Source organism: Myxocyprinus asiaticus, chromosome 32 (assembly GCF_019703515.2).
Source record: "Myxocyprinus asiaticus isolate MX2 ecotype Aquarium Trade chromosome 32, UBuf_Myxa_2, whole genome shotgun sequence".
NCBI classification, from domain to species: Eukaryota; Metazoa; Chordata; class Actinopteri; order Cypriniformes; family Catostomidae; genus Myxocyprinus; species Myxocyprinus asiaticus.
Window position 1 is genome coordinate 24,196,407 of NC_059375.1, and position 24,769 is coordinate 24,221,175.

At 37.8% G+C, this 24,769-nt stretch overlaps 1 protein-coding gene across 1 annotated transcript in view; it reads left to right on the top strand.

Annotated features, from left to right (window-relative positions):
* The window catches only part of waca (WW domain containing adaptor with coiled-coil a), a 44,459-nt gene extending 20,375 nt beyond the window's left edge, over nt 1-24,084 (top strand). Inside the window, exons 5-13 of the mRNA XM_051666469.1 lie at nt 365-480; nt 1,082-1,197; nt 7,682-7,933; nt 12,576-12,698; nt 14,637-14,785; nt 15,893-16,008; nt 17,144-17,381; nt 21,907-22,034; nt 22,814-24,084. Of these exons, the coding sequence (XP_051522429.1) occupies nt 365-480; nt 1,082-1,197; nt 7,682-7,933; nt 12,576-12,698; nt 14,637-14,785; nt 15,893-16,008; nt 17,144-17,381; nt 21,907-22,034; nt 22,814-22,883 (1,308 nt within the window). The 3' untranslated portion in view covers nt 22,884-24,084. The remainder of the gene's footprint in view (nt 1-364; nt 481-1,081; nt 1,198-7,681; nt 7,934-12,575; nt 12,699-14,636; nt 14,786-15,892; nt 16,009-17,143; nt 17,382-21,906; nt 22,035-22,813) is intronic.
* The last annotated feature ends 685 nt before the right edge of the window (nt 24,085-24,769 follow it).

Genomic DNA, 24,769 nt, shown 5'->3' on the forward strand with positions numbered 1-24,769 from the left:
TTGATTATGATGGGAATGATTTGCCTTTGTCGCATCACGCTGCTCTGCTTGTGTCTGGTGTAGACGGGGTTTTATCCTCCCTTTCCCGCTCTGTTGTTCCTCACTCTTATTCTTTATTTTACACTTCCTCACACTGTTGCTCTGTTTAGCCACCCTGTCAGATTAAAGTGTCGGAGGAAAATGTAAGAGGAAAAAAAAATGCAAACAACTGGATTGTCTTCCTTTTATCTTTAGCCTCCCTTTCAGGTTGTCTTTTAATGTTGCCTTTGTGTTTTGTTCTCTTTGTTCCTTTTCCTTCTTTCTTTCGCTGTCCTTGTTCAAGTCTTGTTCATGTGCTCACATCTGTTGTTTCCCTTTTGTTTAGCCTTATGAACCAGCAGATGATTGGTCTGAACACATCAGTTCTTCAGGAAAGAAGTACTACTACAACTGCAGGACGGAGGTGTCTCAGTGGGAGAAACCTAAAGAGTGGTTGGAGAGGTATTAAACACAAACACATTCTTTCACCCATCGGCTTAGGCTTTTAGTTGTACTAAAATACACTCACTGAGTGCTTTATTAGGAACACCTGTACACCCCTCTTTCATGTGATTATTTAATCAGCCAATCGTGTGGCAGCAGTGCAATGCATAACTTCTGATCTCCTGGGATTTTCACACACTGAGTATACTCAGAATGGTGTCACAAACAAAAATCATCCACTGAGCGACAGTTCTGTGGACAGAAATGCCTTATTGATGAGAGAGGTCAACGGAGAATGGCCAGACTGGTTTGAGCTGACAGAAAGGCTTAGTGAGTGTATATGCTAATAAAGGGAGTGGGTGAAAATTAGATAATCAATGCAGATGGATACATTTTGTTTGATCCTAGAATGTATGCAACTATGTAATTTGGGTTAATAGAATTTACATTTAAAATACAACTAAGTACAACTAAGTCGCACTGTGAGGCTTTCAGCTTCTTTGCTGATCATTTGGCTTATTCCAGACCTGATTATGTTCGGCCTGTGATCTGGTTGTGTTGTCTTTTAATGCCTCTGTCATTTGTGAACACTATTCTGAGTGTTTTTTTGTGTTTTCAGAGAACAGAGGCAGAAGGAGGCAACTAAGACTGCTGCAGTGGTCAACAGTTTCCCTAAAGACAGGGACTACAGGCGTGAAGCCATGCAGGCTACACCCACCAGCTTCTCCAGCACTAGTAAGTGTCAGTGTCTTAAAATCACATCATTCACCTAAAGGTCTTTATTTGTAAGACATGTACACCTACTTATTCATGCGATTAACTAATTAGCTAATCGTGTGACAGCAGTGCAATGCATAACATCATGCAGATGCAGGTCAGGAGCTTCAATTAATGTTCACATCAACCATCAGAATGGGGGAAAATGTGATCTCAGTGATTTTGACCGTGGCATGATTGTTAGTGCCAGATGGGCTGGTTTGAGTATTTCTGTAACTGCTGATCACCAGTATAGGCTACTGTGCAAAACTTAGTTAACATAGAACCGTCTATTGAAGATTTGAGAATATGAACTGGCTAAATCCTTTGACTTTTTATCATTTTACACATTCTTGTTAACAGCCAGGTATGTTCTTTGCTATAAATAATAGCTATAACAGGGTGCTAATTGGTTTATATTAATTCATTGCGCCCCATTGTGGAAATGGGAGACAACATCGATTTAAAAATCACTTGTCTTTTAGATTTTTCACCCTACCAGAAATAATGTCTTTACAATCTGAATATATTTCGAAGTTTAGTCAAATTTCAGTGAAAAATCTGAATGTAGTTTTGCAGCCCCAATAGACATAGAACCCATTGTCAGTGAGGAGCAATGATAGACTGTTAAGGTAGCAGATGATGTTTGAAAAGTTTATGGTTTATATTAGTGAGAGAGTGCGTAGGTGCCTTTTTTTCACGAATGATCACAGATTGGTTTCGAATTTTTAGAATGACAACATTCTTTTCATTTTTACGTTTGAAACGTCTGCTTATCTGTACCACCCACAGCGACGAGGTCCATGTTGGAGGAGGCAGCAGTAAGTCTCTGCCTTATGCAGCATGACGTGTTGATTCCTTTCCAAAACTTTTGTGCTTCATGCTGGTATATATCTCGATCAGTAGACACAGCTGTTTAGCTCTCACTGGGTTTTGTTCACACTGCTTGACTAAAAGCAATCGGAGGGTAGCAGGAAGTAAGAAGCGGTATCTTCAGGTTTCTTTTTATTCTGTACAGCATTATGAAAGGAGTAAAATGCTACGAGGGTACTCTGTGAATAGAAGTGTAGCAACCATACCAGAAACAAAACTGTCAAAACGGCAAAAGCAGTTGCATAACCCTGAAAGACAACTCTGGAGATGTCTAGAGATATTAGTCAGTCTTTTATAACTACTGTAATCATTACAGGGTTCGACATTTCCGCTTGCTGGGACAAGTGGAAATTTTGAACCTTGCAAGTTAAAGAGAATTTTACTTGCCCAACCGGACAAGTAGCCTAATTAAAATCTCAATAACGAATGTTAGCTTAATCGGTGCGGGATTGCGGGTATTAAGCACAATTTTAATAATTCCCGCATGTTTCACTTTCAAAATGCAGGGGATTCCCTCTATCACCTCGCCCTCTCAAACTCTCGCCTTCACTCGTGGTGCAGCATTCAGCATAGGGCTGCACGATTATAGCAAAAATCATAATTGTCGATTATTGCCCTTGATATTGTAATCGCGATTATTAATCTCGATTAAAATATTAAATTGCCGTGATGTCACAAAGTAAGCAACCGTGTGGTTTTTCAGAGTAGCAAATTTCAATGGTGGATATGAGCTGTGCTCCAGTTTCTTTTAAACATCTTTTAAGCATTATATTCTATGGTATTTTATATTGTAATAATGTTTGTTAAGGTAAGGCAAATTATTTTAAATGGATATCTATGGTATAGAATAAATTACATTACTGCTAAATTACTGCTTAAATTACTTGTCCACATACAGTAAATAATATGACATTCAATATTCAAACTTATTAACAGCTGATTTAAATCGACCCTTTGGTGGCGAGACCAGGGGACCATTCATCCCGTTAGATCTTCAGTGGTGATCTTGTTCATGTAAGATCATCGTTAGATCATTTTTGGCCTCAGTGGTGCACTTTGGAAATTAAAAACAGTCATTTGCGATCGGAGTTTGTGCGATTCGTGAAAATGTTAAATCTACTAATGCCAGCTGCGTGGTAAATGGGTCTTATTAGAGCAGACGTGATAATAATGACGGTGATTCCTGTAATATGCTATTCTTTATGTTGGCTACACCTCCAAAACAAACATAGAAGAGTTAAGCTCAATTACTTTATTGCTATTTTGTACAAATCAAATTCACATGGGCCTACTTATTAACATGACAAAACAAAACTGTTATTACATTTTTAATAAATTGTAGACAGAAATCGAGCAGTGCGACAAACTATACCATTACTGTCACTCACTGCAGGTTAACACTGTTTGAGACCGGCATTTCGACGTAAGCTCAATGACGCTCTGCAGAAAGATCTGCACTCTCGCGAATGCTCATTAAAAACAAAGCTGTCTAATCAGCATAATAAATCAATTATTTACACCGCCTCTATGTCTTTATTAGAACAGGAGAGTTTTAGTTTTGTTGTGTTGCTCTTTTGCAGTGTATTTAACATCTACGTTCAAAGCGAGTGGTGCAATATGCAATGAATTCAAATCTTGTTCTACAGCTTCTTTTCAAGAGTCAGGTGATGTTTCTTCAGTATTAATTTTCATGTGCCACTGCAAACAGAGGTGGAACATAAAGCAAGCTTCTGGCATTCAGATGGTTTAAAACTTGCGCAACCAAGTTTAATCAACAGGTTAAACAGCCATTTTTAATGCAACTGGTGAGAATTGACTTGTACTCTCAAAGAGACGATTTACCCAAAAATGAAAATTGGGTAACACTTTACAAAAAGGTTCCATTTGTTAATGTTAGTTAACTACATCAGTTAACATGAACTAACAATAAACACCACTTTTATATAATTTATTAATCTTGGTTAATGTTCATTCCAGCATACAGTATATGAATACATTTTCATACATTAAAATAAAAAGTTGTATATGCTAACATTAGTTCATGCACTGAATTAACAATGAACAATTTTATATTTTGTTTAGTAACTAACATAAACGAAGATTGATAAATGCTGTAAAATATTGGTCATTGTTAGTTCATGATAGCTAATCCATTATCTAATGTTAATGAAACTTACTGTAAAATTCTGTCATCATTACTCGCTTTCATGTTGTTCCAAACCAGTCTGACTTTCTATCTTCTGTGGAACTCAAAAGGATATGTTAGGGAGAATGTTAGTTTCAGCCTCAATCCACTTTTATGTTATGGAAAAAAAAGATGCAGTGACTGTGACTAACATTCTGCCAAAAATCTAATTTTGTGTTCTTCAGAAGAGAGAAATTCATTCAGGCTTGAGGGTTAGTAATGATTTACCGTCTTTCTGCACTGTTCTTAATGGTTCTTAGGTGTGAATGATGATGATGGAGGCTTTTCTTTTTTTTCTTTCTTACGTCATTTCTTTTGTTTTTGTCTCCAGACAAGTAACTTCTTTTGCTCGGGCAAGTGAATGATCAATTTACTTGTCCAAAGGACAAGCACATGATAATGCTTAATGTCGAGCCCTGCATTCATTCAGATTCTCAGTGGTCAATGATTCGGAATATTTTAGAAAACAGTCTTTCACACGAGACTGATTTGAATTTTTAATGTTTGTTGTTGAGCTGTAAGGGTATCCATAACATGTCTGTTTAGAAATTATAGTGCATTTATGAGAAGAGGCTGTCTCTGGTCTCTGTGGAAACAAACAGCTATATAAATAAATGGGAGATACTGCACCAATCAATCTGCCACAGATCTAAATTGGCCGATCTTTGTCTTAAATCTGCGATCGGCCGATCGTGACTAGATTCAGGGCCGATCTTTTTCGCAGCACGAAGGGACTCACACATACACTGCTACTGTAATAAGTGAGTGCTGCCTCAGCCCTTGAAGCATGACAGTGTGGCCTCTGGAGGGTGAGTTGTTGGCAATTCTAAGCATTCACAGATTTAAACATTCAAACATGCTGTAATTTAGATGAATATCGCAGTTTGTTTTAAAAAACAATTGTGAATTACATGTATGAATATTAAGTTTCCCATTTTCAACAGTGATTACGGTAGTAATTCTGACTTGCTGCACTGTGAGCATGGAAAGGATAAAGAGACTGCAAATGGGTATAAAAATGAATTAATACAAATCTGAGTATATGTTATGTAACGTGAGTCGTGATAAGACATTGTGTGGAGTGAGACTGTTTGAGCGATCATTGGCGCGTTCAACTTCACTCCCTTCAGCAAGTGCACTCTCCAGGTGCTCTCTATCTCATCAGTCACTCATCCCAGCGCTGTGCTGTGAGGATCCCCATTTAAATCAGTTTTAAGCTGGTTGCAATACCAATAATAACAGATATAACGGTTTAACCTTCAGTAATGGCACTGTGTCTTCACGGATTTGCTTAATAATTAGTGATTTGTTCAGGTCTCCTAAGCAACCAAATTGGCCCGGTTGCTAGGGAGGGTAGAGTCACATGGGGTAACCTCCTCGTGGTCGCCATAATGTGGTTTGTTCTTGGTGGAGCGTGTGGTGAGTTGAGTGTTGATGCCGCGATGGATGGCGTGAAGCCTCCACACGCGCTATGTCTACGTGGCAACGCGCTCAACAAGCCACGTGATAAGATGCGCGGGTTGGTGGTCTCGGACGCGGAGGCAGCTGGGATTCGTCCTCTGCCACCCGGATTGAGGCGAATCACTACGGGACCACGAGGACTTAAAAGCGCACTGGGAATTGGGCATTCCAAATTGGGTGAAAAAGGGGGGAAAAAATCCACCCGGCAGTTTTGGAGCTTGTAATGGCTATATTCTTATTTTTGAATGGATCTCTGCTGTGTGTGATGCTCTCATGGTTTTTTCTGGTTGGCAGTAGGTTAAATTAACCTTTGGTAGTGACAGCAGAACGATTCATAACCTCTTTTAATACAAATAAATGTTAGCAATTTACAATTAATGTAATTTTGGTTACACTTTATAATAAGTTTCCATTCATTAACATTTATAAATGCAACATTCATATGAATGTGTGATCACACAAAAACAGCAAATTCGCATAGATGAACCTGTAAAAAACAGCTTGATTGTTATACCTCTAACTGCAAAAATATGCCCTGTTTTCATGATGAGGACCTGTGCGCTCAGTCTGTTAGTTGTTTTTTTTAGCAGCTTAGAGGACTTTATCCTGAGGGCACCTATTAAGAAATGTTCAGTAGCATCTCGCCATGTTGTTGGCCTTGGGAATCATGGGCTGTTTTTAGATCCTGATATCTGTTGCAACTATTAAACGATGAAATTCATAGAGATCAACTGCTTGGTTTATATGCATAACATGTCTCTCCAGGTGCTTCAGTGGAGCTCAGTCAAACAATCATGCTCTCATTTCCAGTTTTTGAATGCCCTGTTTCTGTATGATTATCTCATTGTTGACAAATTATGACTGTGGAAAGTATTTTGTATCCTTAAGCCCAAAGTATACTTCGGTCAGATGCGAACACTGAGCGACTGCGTACAGGATGCGTGTTGCAGATCTCGTCATCAGGAGAGTGTCGGAGCACTGAAAATGCGCAACCCGATTAATTTTTTTTTTGTTTCTCACCGCGCATCTTTGAATGCGCATGCGCCTGGAGTTATTTCCACTAATTAGTGGGTCCAGAAGGTGGCAACACTTACATTTTGAGCCGTTGCTGGCACGAAGAAGTGCTAGATGTAACCGGTGCTAAACATCAGAGATGAGGGTAAAAACAACAACAGTGGATGTGCAAGTCAAGAGCACGTGTGTGAGGAGGTCTGGGTAAACCTGCATTTTGAAGGAATATTAAGACATCTTTATGGGTCTGAACTCCTGAAGAGAAAGTCCATTGTCTTATAGCAGTCATAGAGCACATCTGCCAACCGCCTGTATATGTGCACACAGTTACACGGAGTATACTTTGACAGGCTCGCATTCATGTCAAAATGGAAGTATACTTCCATTTAAGCAAAATCTGAAATAGAGGCATTAAAGGCAGATAAGCTGTGGGTGACTAAATTATTGTCTTGTAAAATTTTGATTCATAAAAATGCATAGTTCCGACTTTAAATTCTGATTGGATGAGCCACATTCGAACCTATGGTAAAATGTTGATAAATGCACACTGAGATCACACATTCATATGAATGTTGCTTTGTTGCTTGGCAAATGTAAAAGGGGCTAAAGAACTATATTACTCTGAGAAGCTGTTTATTCTGAAATGTATTTATTCATTGAACATTGGTGTCTTATAATATTTCTGTTGCTGCTGTTTTTTAAAGCAGTAAGCCACTTGAGGCTGTTTTTACAGTAATTTTACCGCAGGGGGTTTTAGGCATTCTACTTTCTGAAATGCCTAAGAACCCCCCCCCTCTTGGTAAAATCACTGTTGAACATGGCCTCTCATGGCTTATTGCTTTATATGAGACTCAGCTGGGCAAGTTGTACATACTGAATTCTGTTTCTCAATGTGTATTAACCTTTCGTCAACTTTTCTTTAATTGTTTACAGAGTCTGCAGTTGCCACAGAGAAGCCTTCCTCCCTCACATCCTCCTCTTCATCTGCTGCTGTGTCTGGCTTAAGTGTGGCCAATTCAGCCAGTGGTGCCTCTGGCTCTACAATCCCAGTTTCTCCGGTGATGCAGTCGCCGGCCCCACCTACTCTTCTCCAAGACCCCTCCCTCCTACGCCAGCTCCTTCCAGCTCTGCAAACAGCCCTGCAGCTGAACAATGCCAGTGTAGACATGGCCAAAATCAATGAAGGTAAGCGTACAACTGCATCTCCAGTGGGAGAGTATAACTGACGAGTATTAAAGGGCTGGACATTGGACTATAACAGTATCAGAAAGTTTAACCTAAGAATGATCAATACAGCACAAATAATTGCGAGGCATAAAAACACATGTACAACATGAACTTAAGATGATGTGACCAACTCTTGCATTGGCCCTTGCTAAGGGCACAATTGTGGTGCTCACGGCTTGGAAATTTGTCATTTTAAGGGAATTTCAGAAAATGCAATTTAATCGTTTATTCCTATTCTATTCTGTTAAATTCTAGTTAGGAATGAAATGGTGATTTCAAATTTGTCATGTACAGCTCAAGAATATAATGCTTGTACTTGCTGGGCTATCAGCTTTTCCTCTCTAAACTTCACATCTCAGTGATGACTCAGCTTTGCTGCTTCCTGTTCATGGCCTGTGTGAAATTCCATTAGAGAGCATGTGTCATTACTTGGTCAGTGCTTCTCGCTTTCTCTCATCAGCTTCATTTGCAGTCTTAGATATGCAGTTAACCCACTGGTCCAAGCCAGAACCCAATAAGAAAGTTCTATCCAAATAGTCTGAATGGCGTCTGGCCAGTGTGCTTTGTTTAACAGCTGCATTTTTAGAAACAGGTGTGGCAATGTAATGTGGTTCATGGTTGCTGCTGCTGAACTTGTTTAAAGGTTCAATTTAAAGGCAAGTAACCTGCACTAATGCAGGGAACCTGGGGTGTGAAGTGCTTTGCTTGTTGGTGGTAGATCAGAAATGCTCCCGTTCTTGATCATTCTTCTTGGGACTGAACAGTTTTGTCTGAAACTTAGCCATAAACTAGCCACCACCCCTGGACTAGACACAAAGCAGATTGTACAAATGCTGCTAAATGCAGTTCAATACATATATAAATGGATCCACTCTAATCATTCAGATAAACACATGGTTAGATTTAGAACAAACAGTTTGCAAAGACATTCAGATTTCAGATTTACCATTTCTCAGCCAGACTATCAAACACCACCCTCGTTTTAAAACAGTAACAATAGCTGCGACTCTGACAGCATGGTGGAAATTCCATAAAATCACAAACACCAATATTGCACCATCTAATCTTACTCCCATCTGGAGTAATCCTGATTTTCTAAGTAACAAGAAACCACTTAATTTCCACACATGGTCAGAAAAAGGCATCACACATCTTAAACATATTTTCCAAAATAATATTCTGGTTTCATTCTACTACTTGGTCCAAAGGTACAGTATTCAGAGTAAACAATTTTTGGAATATCTACAACTTAAGTCATCCATTCATACAAAATTAAATGTTATGGCCACCAACCTAGATATTCCTCAATCGGTTTCAGATTTAATTAACATTCCATCTTCAAAAAAACTCCTTTCCAAAATATATAGAATAATATCACGGTCTGATGAAACACTCTCTATACCGTCAATAAAATGGGAACAAGACCTACTTATCACTACTGATGTCGGATTCTGGAACCAAATTTGCAAAAACATCTACTTCATGTCCAAAAATGCCAATCTACAACTCGTACAGTATAAGATACTTCATAGAATTCACTACACTGGAGAAAAAATGTTTTAAATTGGATTTTCATCAGAAATCTGCTCACATTGCGAACAAAACAACCCGGATAGCTATGTTCACGCCACCTGGCACTGCACACCCATTAAAACATTTTGGAAAGAAATTACTGAATCACTATCACTCTTCCTGGGCTGCCACATCCAATTATCCCCCGCACTCTGCTTGTTAGGAGATATATCAACAATCAACCTGAACAAAACAAACAGTAGATTGCTCCTCATGGCTCTAACTATTGCAAAGAAAACTATCCTCATGAACTTGAAATCAAGGAACACCACACATATTGCACACTGAAAAAATTTGCTTATAGATTACATCTCTATAGAAAAAGTATCCACCTCAATCCAAAACACTGCAAAAGAACCCCACCTTATTTGGTCATCTTTCATTGATTTTCTTCAAACCTGATTTCACTTCATTGGTTGTTTTTGGAAGGGAGGGCTGCTTTTAATGTGTGTTTTTTTTTTTTTTTTTTTTTTTTTTTTTTTTTACTTGCCTTGCTTCTAGTGTATGGTCATTGTCTTTTTCTGTCTATGGTTCCATCATTTGTGTATGTGCACACATGCGCACAAACATACATACACACGCACACTCACACACAAAAATACATAGATACTTATTTCTTGTGTTTGTTATTGTCTATATTCCTCGCATTTTTCTTTACAGTACCCTTGGGTACCCCAATTATTGTTATTGCTATTGTTGTTGGAGTTATTGTTGATGTCGTTGATTTTGTTGTGTTGATGTTATTGTTGTTGGAATTGTTGTTGATGTTGTTGTTGATGCTGCTGTAATTAGAAATAAAAAATGCAGTTGTGAAAAATGAGCATTATTAGGGATATGCACGAGTAATCGACTAATTGAGTTGTTGTTCTGCACCAGCTTGTCGATTATTAAAAATGAAAAAACACTTCTTGAATATCGCAAATTGATTTTCATTTTGAGCAGCGATGAATATTCAGTCCCACCAGGATTTTGCTGAACTTTTTCCTGATTATTGCAGCTCGGAAGTACTGAAATTGCTGCTGCATTTCTCAAAAATTGTGAGGCCATTTGCAGTGTTTTTTCTGGTGTTTTGCAGTGAAAACTCAAAAATAATCATAGTATTCTTGTTTAATTTGGGTCAATGACAGTATAAGAGCAATTGTCTATTTTAGTGCGTAACAACTAAATATGCATAATAAATACAAAAATACCAAACATTTAAGATGGACTGAATACTGTACTGTACTTCTGAATCTCACCAAATCTCGCCGTTACAGTGGAGTCCACTGGGTGGTGCTGTGGATTTGTGTCATCGAGGTGTTGGATGAGGAGGAGACAAAATGGCATCTTTGTGTGCTTTCTTGGTAAAGTCATGCATACCAATGAACAAGGATCTGTTTTCATGGTGGAAAGAAACTGCGAAGCGGCACAAGAAACACTGAAGCTTATTAGACCAGTATATGCGTTAAATATCTTAACACGCGCAGTGTGCATTTTATAAAAAGACAACTTTTACCACTTGTTTTTCTGAATAACGTGAAATTATTAAAATGTGATTAGACATTTTATGTAGATAATTTATATATGTGCATTGCCCTAATGCCGTCAGTATTGGTTTGTATGTAACTCCAGGTTAGTGCAAATCTTTTTTTACTGTTATTTTTAAGTCTTTTATAGTATTATTATTATTAATGCATATTGTTCATTTCATTTTTTTCTCAAAAGAAAATCATAGTTTAAAGTTCTTGGTAACGTTTGTGAATAAAACTAAAAAACAGTTTTCACGTACATGTAATACTTTATTTTTTACTGACATTGTAATTTACAAGTAATCGATTACTCGTTTTGTGTGGATTAGAGTACTTAACTAAAAAATTACTTGAAAATGCACATCCCTAGTTTACATGCACGATCTTACATAGATAATGCTTAATAAGCTGATGGCGTGTATGGTCATGTAATGGCTTCCCTTTATCAGGGTAGGGTCATTAGTGGTTTAGCCTAAGCCAATGCCAATCGGCACATATAGATGTTTTTGCTTGTTAACACCTCTTACTGGCTTATCCAATTTGGCATGTTTTGTTTGCATGCCTGTTTACATTTTGACATCAAAAGCAGATAATAATCCCATTATTTCAAATCTCATGCAAACACGGGTTTCTTGTGTTTTCTGACCCTTTGAATAAGAATTTTTGTTAGTTATCAGTGTCTTGGTGTACATGTAAAAGAACTCAGTGACTGTTGTAATGTGTTTCACAAACGCTCCATCTGTCTTCTATTCTCTTTTGCTTCGCTTTATTTCCAGATTTGTTGCTGTGTTTTTTTTTCCTTAACTTTTTATCGCGACCTGCAGTGGAATTGAGCTGCAATAGTGTGGCATACAATTCAAAATTCTGGGATTCCCCCAGTGTACGAGCACATGAACGCAAACGTGAGGGACAGTCGATATTTTACATTGGTGTGTATAAATTGGTATAGTTTATAGTGCATGTGCTTTTCCCACGGTACTCCCAGAAATTTTGAATTCTTTCTGCCGTGTTCACTTGTTGTTGGGCTCCAACCTATGAGGTTTGTTATCCAGTCTGTTCATGCACAATCACACTACTCAAAAACCTATAAGAATGCCACTTACATGTTTACATGGCCACATAAGCCATGTTCTTGGGGAAAACCCAGGTGTGTTAAATCGCTTTCTTTTAATCCCTTAAATAGCGTAAGGAAAACTTCTTTCCTGATTTCATGACGCTTTATGAAAAAACCCTGGAATAAACAGTGTTCTTAAGTGCATGTAAACGTGCTCAATGTTGCTGCGTCCGGCTGGTTCTGATTCTCAAACAGATCAATGTTTTTAAAGAGTGGAGTGTTTATGCTTTTTGGGGAAATCAACCTACAAAAATTACATAAATTCGATATTTATTTGCAGGCATGTTTAAACACTTTGTAACTTCATCTTAATGTCTGCTTTCTGTCTTCCCTTCTTTGTAGTTCTTTTCTCCTATGTTGTTCTTGCTTTATGGCTTCATTGTCTGTGTTCTGTGTCTCTCTGTAGTTCTCACGGCTGCAGTAACTCAGGCTTCGCTGCAGTCCATGCTCCATAAGATCCTGACTGCTGGTCCGTCTGCCTTCAACATCTCTACTCTGCTCTCCCAGGCTACTCAGCTGTCCAGCCAAGGTACACAGACACACACACATGCACACTGTTCTCTCTCCCCTGCAGTTAATACCTTTTAAACACAAACTTGCAATTGACACCCATTGCTTTTTTTCACTTTGTGCTATAATGCCATCCAAATGAAGTATCTTTGACACCTCTTATTGTGTGACTTTATGGTTAAGTCTTTCTTGTGACCTGCCCTTGAACTTTATAATTTGATTTCATGGTTTTAGAAACAGTTGGTGGATTGAGATTTTGATGATGACTCATTAGCTGCAGAGTTCTAAATCCGCTTCCTTGAGTTAGCAGATGGGGTTAGTTAGCTTTGCAATTTTGGCAAATATCATTAAGCATCTTTATGAGCACTGTCTTCATGCTGTGATGCAGTTGAAACCAGACTGGAAATTGTCAAAGTAGCCGTTTAAGCATTGTAGTTGATTTGAAAATCACCTTTTCAATTATCTTGTCTATGAAAGGAAGATTTGATATTGGTCTGTGGTTGTATAATGGTATTTTCTGGATTACTCTTTCTCTCTCTTTTTCTTTTTTTATTTTATTTATTTATTTTTATTTTTTTTGAAGGAGCTTAGCTGCAGTTTTCAGAGACTTTAGAAAAGTGCCTGAAAGGAGTGAGGAATATACTGTTTCTAGCAGATTTTTTGAAAAAGATGTAGGAGTTTCAAGACAGCAGGTGGATGTTTTAAGATGCTGTAAATTTTCTTCCGGGGTTTTGCGGTAGTAATGCTCTGTAATGATAATTCTTGGACGAATCCAAAAATTCTGGACACTGAGCCGAAAACAGAAACTGAAAATGATTAATTTGTTAGATTTTAATAATCAAATTCTAAATGTTAATAGTAGGGATGCACCAAAACCACTTTTTCACATTTTTTATTTCATTATAAAATAGTAGACAGAAAAGAATTGTGGTTCATAAAAAATTTATAGCCTATTAAGAAAACTTACTACTCTACTGGGTAATAATGCAGCAGCAAAATTAACAAAGTTCATTGAAATCTTCAGTGAACATGAGGCCAGTCCTGTTGGCCCTTTTTTTTTCAACCTGAAATGTTGAAAGGGTTCATTAGTGGATCTATTTTTTTTGTTCACTAAGTGTTGACTTCAGTGAATTTAAATATTATTGTAATTTGTAATATACTATTATTATTGGTATTATTGTTAATAATGATGTAGTTATATTATACAATAATTAAAATTCTTAAATTTCTTTTTTTTTTTTTTCCAGGAAGAACTTTGAGTTTCTCTCTGTAGGCTAGTTCACAGTAGTTTAAAATTAGTCTCATAAGGTGAAATGCTTCTTCGGTTCTGTTCTCAATGCATGTTTTAATTGAACTGAGCTATCAAGCATCTACATCTGAGATGGAGTTCAAGTGGAGTGCTCACATATTGCGAGGTCCAGTGCTTAAAATAGCAGCGCATCATCATTGGCCCATCACGAACTGCACGCGAGCTATATGTGTATCAACAACAGAGCAGCGCTCATTCACTGAAGCATGCAGCACATGCAGACTGCATAGTTACTTGTTAAACACATCCTTTGCGATTTAACAGAACTATTGTCTTCAAGAGGCTTTGAATATAATGCACAAGTCATATGGACTTCTTTAATGGTGCTTTGATGCTTCTTTAATGTCATATTGGAGGTTGACAGTAATGACCATGACACAATATCACACAATACCAGAGCACTGGGAAGTGCTCTTTATTAATTCGCTAATGATCAAGAGAGCGATCACTTCACTTCTGAGGATGTGGACTTTAAATTGTAACATAAACAATGCTTTTTCTCCATGTGGGTGTTTAACAAATTTTTAAGTAACTGTTTCTGTTCAAATTTTTCTGTTCATTTTATGCCATTTTCGGCTGAAATAATGACTAGGTTGGCACTGTCTCCTCTTTTTACGTCTCATCTTTCTTATTTGTCCCTTGGAGTAGCCCAGCAGTCCAGCCAGTCTCCAATGTCTCTAACGTCAGATGCTTCATCTCCTCGGTCGTACGTGTCTCCCAGAATCAGCACACCTCAGACCAACACAGCCTCTCTAAAACCACCCCTCAGCACCACACCGGTCTCTTCACAGACCAAGGTATGCTGTGGTCACATGCTGTGGCAGATGATTGATTTTATGCAATATATACTGTGTATGTATATACAGCTCTGGAAAAAATTAAGAGACCACTGCAAAATGATCAGTTTCTCTGGATTTACTATTTATAGGTATGTGTTTGAGTAAAATAACATTTTTGTTTTATTCTATAAAGTAATGACAACATTTCTACCAAATTTCAAATAAAAATATTGTCATAATAGAGCATTTAGTTGCAGAAAATGACAACTGGTTAAAATAACATAAAAGATGCTGTGTTTTCAGACCTCGAATAATGCATAGAAAACAAGATCATATTCATTTTTAAACACAATACTAACGTTTTATCTTAAGAGAAGTCAATATTTGGTGGAATAACCCTGATTTTCAATCACAGCTTTCATGTGCCTTGGCATGCTGTCTACCAGTCTTTCACATTGCTGTTGGGTGACTTTATGCCATTCTTGGTGCAAAAATGTTTGGTGTCTTGTGGCCATCCATCTTCCTCTTGATCACATTCCGGAGGTTTTCAGTGGGATTCAGGTTTGGAGATTGGGCTGGCAATGACAGAGTCTTCCAGTGGTCCTCCATCCACACCTTGATTGACCTGGCTGTGTGGCATGGAGCATTGTCCTGCTGGAAAAAACAATCCTCAGAGTTGGAGAACATTGTCAGAGCAGAAGGAAGCAAGTTTTCTACCAGGATAACCTTGTACGTGGCTTGATTTATGTGTCCTTCACAAAGACAAATCTGCCCGATTCCAGCCTTGCTGAAGCACCCCAGGTCATCACTGATCATTAGTATTGTGTTGTTTAAAAATGAATATGATCTTGTTTTCTTTGCATTATTCGAGGTCTGAAAACACTGCATCTTTTGCTATTTTGACCAGTTGTCATTTTCTGCAAATAAATGTTCTAAATGACAATATTTTTATTTGGAATTTGGGAGAAATGTTGTCAGTACTTTATAGAATAAAACAAAAATGTTCATTTTACTCAAACACATACCTATAAGTAGTAAATCCAGAGAAACTGATCATTTTGCAGTGGTCTCTTAATTCTTTCCAGAGCTTGTATGTCTTTGTAACACACTCCCTCTCTTTCTCAGATGAATGCTATGACAATGAAGTCCAGTTCTCTCCCTCCACCCTCGTCTCAGCAGTCCCTTCCCACAGACAAACATCACGACAATGGCAATTCTCCACGAATTCTGCAGAGACAGAGGTAAGAGAGTTTGCGCTGTCTTAAAGTTTGAAAATGATTGAGTAATGATTGAATAATTGGTCTGAAGGGCTTTAGGATGTTTTACTGCCCAGTGTATTTGCACTTCTCAGCAACCATATTTGTAGCTTCATTTGGCTTGTATTGTGGTGTTTGACTGCCATCTTCTGGCTGTTTGTAGAACAGCAGCTCAGGTTGGTGATGAGTTCTAGGCTTTAAATATGCTGGTAGTGAAGTACTGGTACACATTTATAACAAAACTTAACTGTGGTACGATAATAATTGTAGCAAATTTCAGTACGTGATCTGTTAAAGCGTTAAAGTTAATGAGTAAACGTGTGAATTCTTTAAACAGTTTAACACCTTTACTGAATTTGACATATTGTGTCATTTGATCTAGATATCAAATACATATGGGATGATTAACAAAAGTGAAGCCATTTGCACTCATTGTGTGGCAGAATGTAATTTACATTGATGCTCAAATATGAAATATATTTTTGTTCAAACATTTCAAAAGAAAAATGTCAGATGACAGCAGCAAAAAGTTTATGACGTGGCATCCAAATGAATCGCCGAACCCAAAACGTACAATTTTTTTTTTCCTTAAACTGTTTGTGTTGATGCGTTTACTTCAAAACAATTATGAGATTAATTGCAAGTGACTGAAATTGAAGTATTAAGGATGGCTATAATTTCAATTCATCAGTCGGCTTTGGCTGTTTATTGCTTTGTTTACAATTTGTTTATTATTAACTCAATGCAGATACCGAGATAACAGAGGCTAGTATTGTACAGAAGGCACATTTTTGGTATTGATCTTACACTAGTTCAGCCTGGCTACTAAAAATGTGAGGCACACAAATTAGTTGGTGCATCTCAAGACCAGGGAAGCAAACTACTCACCTTTCATCTAAAGTCACCTTTTCTAAAGCTAATGTTCCCAAATTGTTTGGTCAAATTTTCTACATTGTCCTTGTTAAATTCAGATAAAAGGGTTACTTTAAGCTTAAACACTTAAAAAAGCTTTAAATACAACAAACAAATCAACTAAAAAAACACCTGCTATGACTTTCTCACCTCATGAGTTTGCATCGTTGAAAGACATTGACCCCTCTACTGTTTATTCTCCTTCCAGCAGTCAGAGGAGTCCGTCTCCGAGTCCGAACCATGTGGGTAGTAACAGCGGCAGTAATAATAGCGGTGGTGGTCAAGGACCGGGTGCAGTCAGTGGAGCGATGCCCCCGGGCTCAGTACCTGCCGGTGCAGCCCCAGGCAGACCAACATGTTCCTTCACACCCACGCTGGCCGCACACTTCAACGAGAACCTCATCAAACATGTGCAGGGATGGCCCGCGGAGCATGTGGAGAAACAGGTGTGCAATCTGAATTTTACAATGCCATGGTTAAACTGTGTACGGTTAAAGACAGACCTTTTTTTTTTTTGTCACTAATAATTAATAACTTTTGGCTTGTACGTGATTTTATTGTAGCAGTTTTTCAGATTGTCCATGTTAATTACCTGAGTGGGTCAATTAATCATGAGTGTTTGTTTTATTAATTGTTTAATTCAATACTTATTGATTTAATATTAACATAGGAAACAGAGTTCCCGCAGGGTCCTTCAAAAGTGTCTTAAATTCAGTTTTCTTAAATTTAAGGTAATAAGAAATCCTAAATATCTTGATATGAAAAAAGTCTTAATTATAATTTAAAGAGGTCTTATATTTGGTGACGGAAATACAAGATTCATGAAATGGCTTAAAGTGGTGATGATTAATCTTTTGAAGGATATGATTTAATTAAATGCATGCGTTGTGTCCTTCAAAATGAATAAGTGGAGGCGTTACACATTTTTCGGGCACGTGGGGGAGCTCGTGATTCTGTTTCTAGTGGTTGCGGTTCACAATCAGTGAGTACCGGAGATTTATGAGTTATGACAGTGTTTAAAGTGTTTATATTGTAAAATGTTTTAGATGATTGTAAGAGTGCATATTTTATTTCTCTTATCTGTTTTAATGAGCAGCTGGAAGCAGTGATGTACGGACATTTTAAAATAAGAGTCCCTGGTGTATTTCGGCTTGAGTATTTTAAACTGGCAGGTGCCCTGTTTTGCTGATAATCAGTTTTAAGGCCTTGTTAAAGGTTTGCTTCAGCCTGTTTGAGTAAAAGAATCTGTTATGCATGATTTGTTTTGAGATTGTGTGGGTTTGTTCTAGTATGGACACACATTATTAATTTTATTTGTTTATGTCTTTGTTATATTGTCAGAAATTAGATTGATTACTGAGCTAAAATGAATGGATATATTTTGGAAATTCAGGCATGCAAACTGATCTGTTAACAGAACAACATTTTAGCTTTTGACAGCTTTGTACTGTAAAATTTAGGTTATTTCATATAAGGTATTGCACTTGTTATGCATCAACTAGGGCTGGGCGATTATGTATATAAAAAAAATTTAAGATTTTTTTCATTAAAAAAAATATTGCGATATCTGATTACATTGTCAACCCCCCTGCCGAGGGTGTATGTAATATATTTTTTTTTAATGATTTTGGTTTAAAAATGTAATTTATTGAAACACGAAAAACTTAAACCAAAGATATTTCTAAATTCAAATTGCACTTCTAACAAAACAAAACAGCAATTAAAAAAATAAAGTGATACAAAAAATTTTATAATAATCACCTCTCACTTGTTGTCACGAAAGTATCTGTCTACGACTACAGGTGGAAGTTTACTTATACAAATTAAGATCTAAAGAAATTATTACTGTAAATATAAAATAATTATAATAGAAATATATATATATGTATATATGTATGTGTATGTGTGTGTATATATGTGTATAATACATATATGTGTGTGTGTGTGTGTGTGTGTATGTAAATACATGTATGTGTGCATATGTAGCCTATGTACTGTATATATAAAGTTAAAGGGATAGTTCACCCAAAAATGAAAATTTACTGATAAATTACTCACCCTCAGGCCATCCAAGATGTATCTGAATTTCTTTCTTCATCAAAACAGAATTTAAGACTTTTAGGATTTATGCAAAATTCACTTTTACATGGTGTTTGAACGTAAATGTGAGTCAGCAGTGTGTGTACACAACCACCCTACAATGTTAAAAGTCCACCCACTCCTCTTTCTTATATATCTATTAATCAAAAACAGTGTCTCAAAATGATTGGTTTTTGTATCCGCTCTAAAGTGACGTCACTTTAGAGAAGGCCACGCCCACGACTAGTGACGGACTCCACACTATTATCATAGATCCTCCCCTGAGTGATCGACACACAGTCTGCCATTTTTTTCCGCGCTGGAGCAGCTACAGTGAGAAGAATAATGTCTCAACTTCGTAAGCGTCATAAGTGTTCTGTTGTTGGCTGTAAAAGTGAACACGAGTCTTCATGTACTCCCGGCATCAGAGCCACTGAAGATGCAGTGGACAAGTTTTGTTTTTGAAGAAAACTTGCCCCAAAACACACCAAAATTAGTGTATGTTTGTGCAAATAATTTTACATCGGACTGCTTTGTGAATGAGGGTCAATATAAAGCAGGATTTTCAAAAAAATTTACTCAAGCATGGATCAGTACCAACTGTTTGTGTTTCCAGCTTTATATCCTGAAGATGTAAGTATCGCACTTAATATTTTGTGAATGTTGCAAATCGCCTTTCCGAATGTGCTGCTTAGCTGATTCCACGGCTAATGCAGCTAAAGTTACCATTGTCTCTGATTGTATTCACGGAGACCAGAGCTATGTCATTATAGCTTGTTTGCACATGACATCACGTCACTGCGTTGCTGTGGCGTGAAATGCAGATGGAGGACAGGAAGTGATTTTCTACATAAGAAGCACTATCACAAACTCAAAATGCCTATGTTTTGCGTCGTTGACGGTTGCTCATACATATATGGCTGAACACTGGTATTTACGGTGTCAGTCATATTGGTTCTGATTTGTTGTTGCTATAGTATCCAAAGCAGGAGCTGTAAAGGCACAGCCCTCTTCCGGAAAGGGGGCGGAGAGCAGCAGCTCATTTGCATTTAAAGAGAGACACACGAAAACAGCGTGTTTTTGAAACCACCCAAAAAGAGGCATTTACAACATGGTATAATAAATGATCCGTGGGGTATTTTGAGCTGAAACTTCACAGACACATTCTGGGGACAGCTGAGACTTGTATTACATCTTGTAAAAAGGGGCATAATAGGTCTCCTTTAAACAATGCAAGTGAATGTACTCCAAAATGCATATTTAGGGTGCATCAAAATAATCCACACGACTCCAGTCGACAAAGTTCTTCTGAACCCAAACGATTTTTAGAAACAAAACAATACTTATACTTTTTAACTACAAATGTTCGCTTCCGTACATCTCTGTGACGCGTGCTCATGAGAGGGATGATGTAAGCGCCGTTGGTAAGGTCACGCGTCATGTGGAGGAGGCAGGAAGTGCGTCATTGTTTACAAGAGAAAATTGCACAGACCAAGCGCCGTTCACAAACCAAAACAATTTCAAAACAATATAAAATAAAATTAAAATCTTTTCCATATAATAATAAAAAAAAATATAACTGCAGAAAATAACCATCCTTTATTTCGGAGCAATGCTGTTGCGTTATCTACTTGTGCTTTTGCTTTAGCAGAAATATATAGGCTATATGACTGTCAGGAATTCAAGCCACACAAGTTGTAGTTAGTGAAACCAAGTGCGAGAGCGTTTACTGAGATTCACAGGATTTACACAGTGAGATCAATAGTACAGGTGATATCACACAGAAGAGAAGCTTCACAAACTGAAGAAGAGGTAACAGGCAAAACAGCGGAGTAAGCACTAAACAGATATCGAAAAAGATCAAGAGCAAATACAGACAGGTAAATAAACACTGCGTGAGAGCAGCGCGGTCAAACTAGAGTCCTTTTGTGTGATGAGTGAGTGAATTGAGTGCAGGTGCGGTGAATTAGAAATCGGGTGATGAGCAGCGGAGCGCTGAGGGAGTTGCAGAGCCTGAGGGAGGCGTGACAGTGACAACGTTTTCACACATACCCGAGTATGCACAGCCGATAAATTCAGATATCGACCCTTTGTTTCTTTCGATGGTCTGAAATCCTCAGGGGTAAAATGTTCACTGCACACCCTCCAATATTTTAGAGAATGTAGGGGTGTACTGATATCCAGGTTCCAGGTAATATATTTGCCGATTTCCCAGCTCAATGGTTCTGTCATTTCCTGATATTGTCAATCATCATCTGCCAACGAGTGTCGCAATCGACATAGAGATATTTGTCAGGTATCGTTGATATCCGATTACATCGTCCTATCGGCCAGCACTAGCATCAACCCCATTCTTGTCAGTTTCAGTTTGAACAGTATTGAACAGTATCAAACAATGTGTAAGGGGAGCTATGTAACATCTGACCAATCGGAATCCGATCACAACTGGACAAGCAAGACACATTTTTGTTTACACCCGGTCATAATATGCAGCTTCATGGGTCTCTTTTGACCACTTGTGTTTGGATTTCGAAGGATGGGTTTCTGATGTCATGACAACATGCATGAGTCACTACATCAGTGTATTACTGTATGATAATAAAGCAAGAAAAGTAAAAGCATGATTTGTAAATGGTTGAATGGTTATTCAACCACCTCCGAATGTGTTTAAAATGGACAAATCTCAAAATGTTTTGGATCCCGTTTACACCTTTCTTAAGCATTGTCCTGTTTCAAACGGATCGCCCAAAACGCATCTTAATACCAGGTGTAAACGGGGCCTTGGCAAACAAGGTTGCGCTGTTAATTAAAAAATCAGCCAGTTAGCAAAATATGTATATTTGTTTAGTTCCATTGCACCATCACTAACTTAAGTATGGCTCTCTTGTCCAGGCTTCACGGTTACGTGAGGAGGCTCACACTATGGGCAGCATCTATATGTCCGAGAACTGCACAGAGCTGAAGAACCTGCGCTCACTGGTGCGAGTGTGTGAGATCCAGGCCACGCTGCGTGAGCAGAGGTAAGCATTCTTTCTGTCTGATTGACCTGTGGAAACAACCAACCGCAGTTCGCCTACATGTGTGATGTTAAGAGGCACGTCAATATGGGGAGTGTAGTTACTGCTGAATGTATCAGCAATGAAACATTTATAGCACACTTCATTAATGTCATCAATTGTCATTACAGGCAGATAATATTGATAACACTTTACAATTAGGTCATTTATGCTAACATTATTATATGTATTAGGTATCATGAATTAATAAGGACAATATATTTTATAGCATTTTTTTAACCTTTGTCAGTGTTAATTTATACATGTACAATTGTTTATTCTAGTTTTTAGTTCATAGTGCATTAAAAAATGTTAACAGATAACATATTAACAAACATTTAATGTAACAATATTCTAATATATGTTTGAATTAACATTTTAAGTATGAAAGTGATGTAAGTGTTCATTGTTAGTTCATTTTAACTAATGTTAACACATACAACCTTATTGTAAAATTTTACAGAGAATACATTGTGCTGTTATAACTGATAAACTAAATAAAAACAAAAAAAATGGCCATTTAAAAAAAAAATACAAACAAAATAAAAACTATTTATGCACCATTAAAACGAAACTGAAATTGAAAACCTTAACAAAATGAAATAAAAACTAGTGATATTTTCAAAACTATAATAACCCTGGTATTAAATGATTTAAATGCCAGGTTGGATTGTTCAATGACTCTCATATTTGTTTAGCATATGTACTGACTTTTGTTCTCCCTTTCTCTCTCTTCCACATAGGATACTATTTTTGAGACAACAAATTAAAGAACTTGACAAGTTGAAGAATCAAAATTCCTTCATGGTTTGAGGAACTCTGGGTTTGTGATGTGGTTTTGAAACAGGAGGAGAGAGGGGTAGGTGAATGAGTGGGGAAACCCATTTCATGTGCGTGGAACCCTGGAGAACCAAAGTTCTGTTGCGTTCTGCTCTGGGCCCAGTCTTTCATTTAACGAGCTGCAGCGAGGTCTTTCTTGAACTGAGGGTGGGGGAAAGGGGAGGGGGTGGAGAGCAGTGGCTGAACTGGGGTGGAGAGGAGTTTTTGCAGGTTGCCCCCAACCCGCCCCTCTATATGTAGATTATTTGTAGATGTTATTTCCATGTTGTACATATGTTTTGTAGATGAAGCAATGTGAAGCCATGCCTATCAAAGCTTTTGACATCCAAACGTTAACTAATCAGCACCAAGGTAGACTGAGATCTTAAGTGCCCTCATTGCCACCAAATGTAATGCAGATTTTAAAATGAGATTGTTTAAAAAAACAAATACTCTTCAGTAAAATGATCTGTGAACCATTGCCTTGAGCATGTACCAGACCTGCATGGAAAAGGTGGACTAATCGACCGGGACTATTAACGAGGATGATGACACACACACTTTGTCTTCTCACAACTGTGCACATGTATCCACCAGATCATTTTCTTTCTCGACATATGAAAATGGTAGTAATTCTACATGTTTTTTTTTGGTTAGTTTATCTATTACTTTCTCTGGTTGCACTATAATGGTTTCATTCCCTCACCCCATGCCTTTTGAGTGGGTTTACATCATGTTTGTCCACGATGGTTCAGTGGTCTCCTGACTGCCCCAAAGGGCCCCGCTACGCCCATGGTCAACACCAGTGCCTGCTTATGTGATGAATGAGCAAGAACAACAGAAAGTGCAGATCGCACACCGACAGCGAGAGAGAGAACCATTCCTACAGCTCACCCTAAAAGCCCAGCACACTTGCATCCCGTGTTGTTCCCCCACCCTTCCTCCTTTGGCAAGAGATGAAGACTGGTTTTCTCCCAGAATCCTCTTTTTTTCTTTTCTACTAATCTTTCCAGATTATTTTCTTTTTCTTTTCTGTACCCTTGTTTTGTTTAAAAACTGTACTTAAGAAAAAGGGAAAGAAAAGAACGCGAGGTGTTTATGGAAACTTGCGTTAAAAACCAGAGTTCATTCCTATGTACATTTGCTAAGTAATAATGAAGTTAAAGTTTTATTAAAAATTGCAGTGATTACTAGTCTATCAGATATGTTGTATTCATAAATTATTACCACACATTTTCCTTTGCACCTAATTGGATGGGATGGAAAAAGGTTCTACTGGAAAACAGGAAACCGAGGGTCAGTCAAGGACTGGAAATCACCAACCCTGTTAGACCAGGGTCAGGGCAGGGTCACCTGGGGTCAGAAGGTCAAATGTGAAATGTATGTATTGTAATAAACATGCTAAACTAAACTTTGGTGGGGTTTATTGGGGGGGGGGGGGAGTGCTGTGCTGATTTGGTTCCAATATATACCTTCACAGTCTATAATGACTACTAGAACTAAAATTGGACCTCAAAGGAAGCTTAGTTGTAGGTTGTACACTTTGGAAACAGTTGTCTGGGTAGTACTCCATGCTTCTGGATGCTCCAGACATTGAGATTTCAAAAAAGCAAAACCAGATTTTACTTATTTAGACAGTTTCTAATACTTTATAAATGTCATTTACTGTCCTGAACAGTGAAAGAGAAACAACAGGATTTAAAACACAAATAAGACCTTTAAAAAGCAAAATGCTTCTCAACTGATCTCACAGCAGCAGCATGACATGTCCTATCATCTTAAGAACAGTTCAAAGCCAAGAGTAAGGGAAGATGTGAGCTTGAAAGTTTGGACTCGGTGTCTCAGTTTGAGGTCTGAGCTCTGAAGAGTAGGTTATGCTA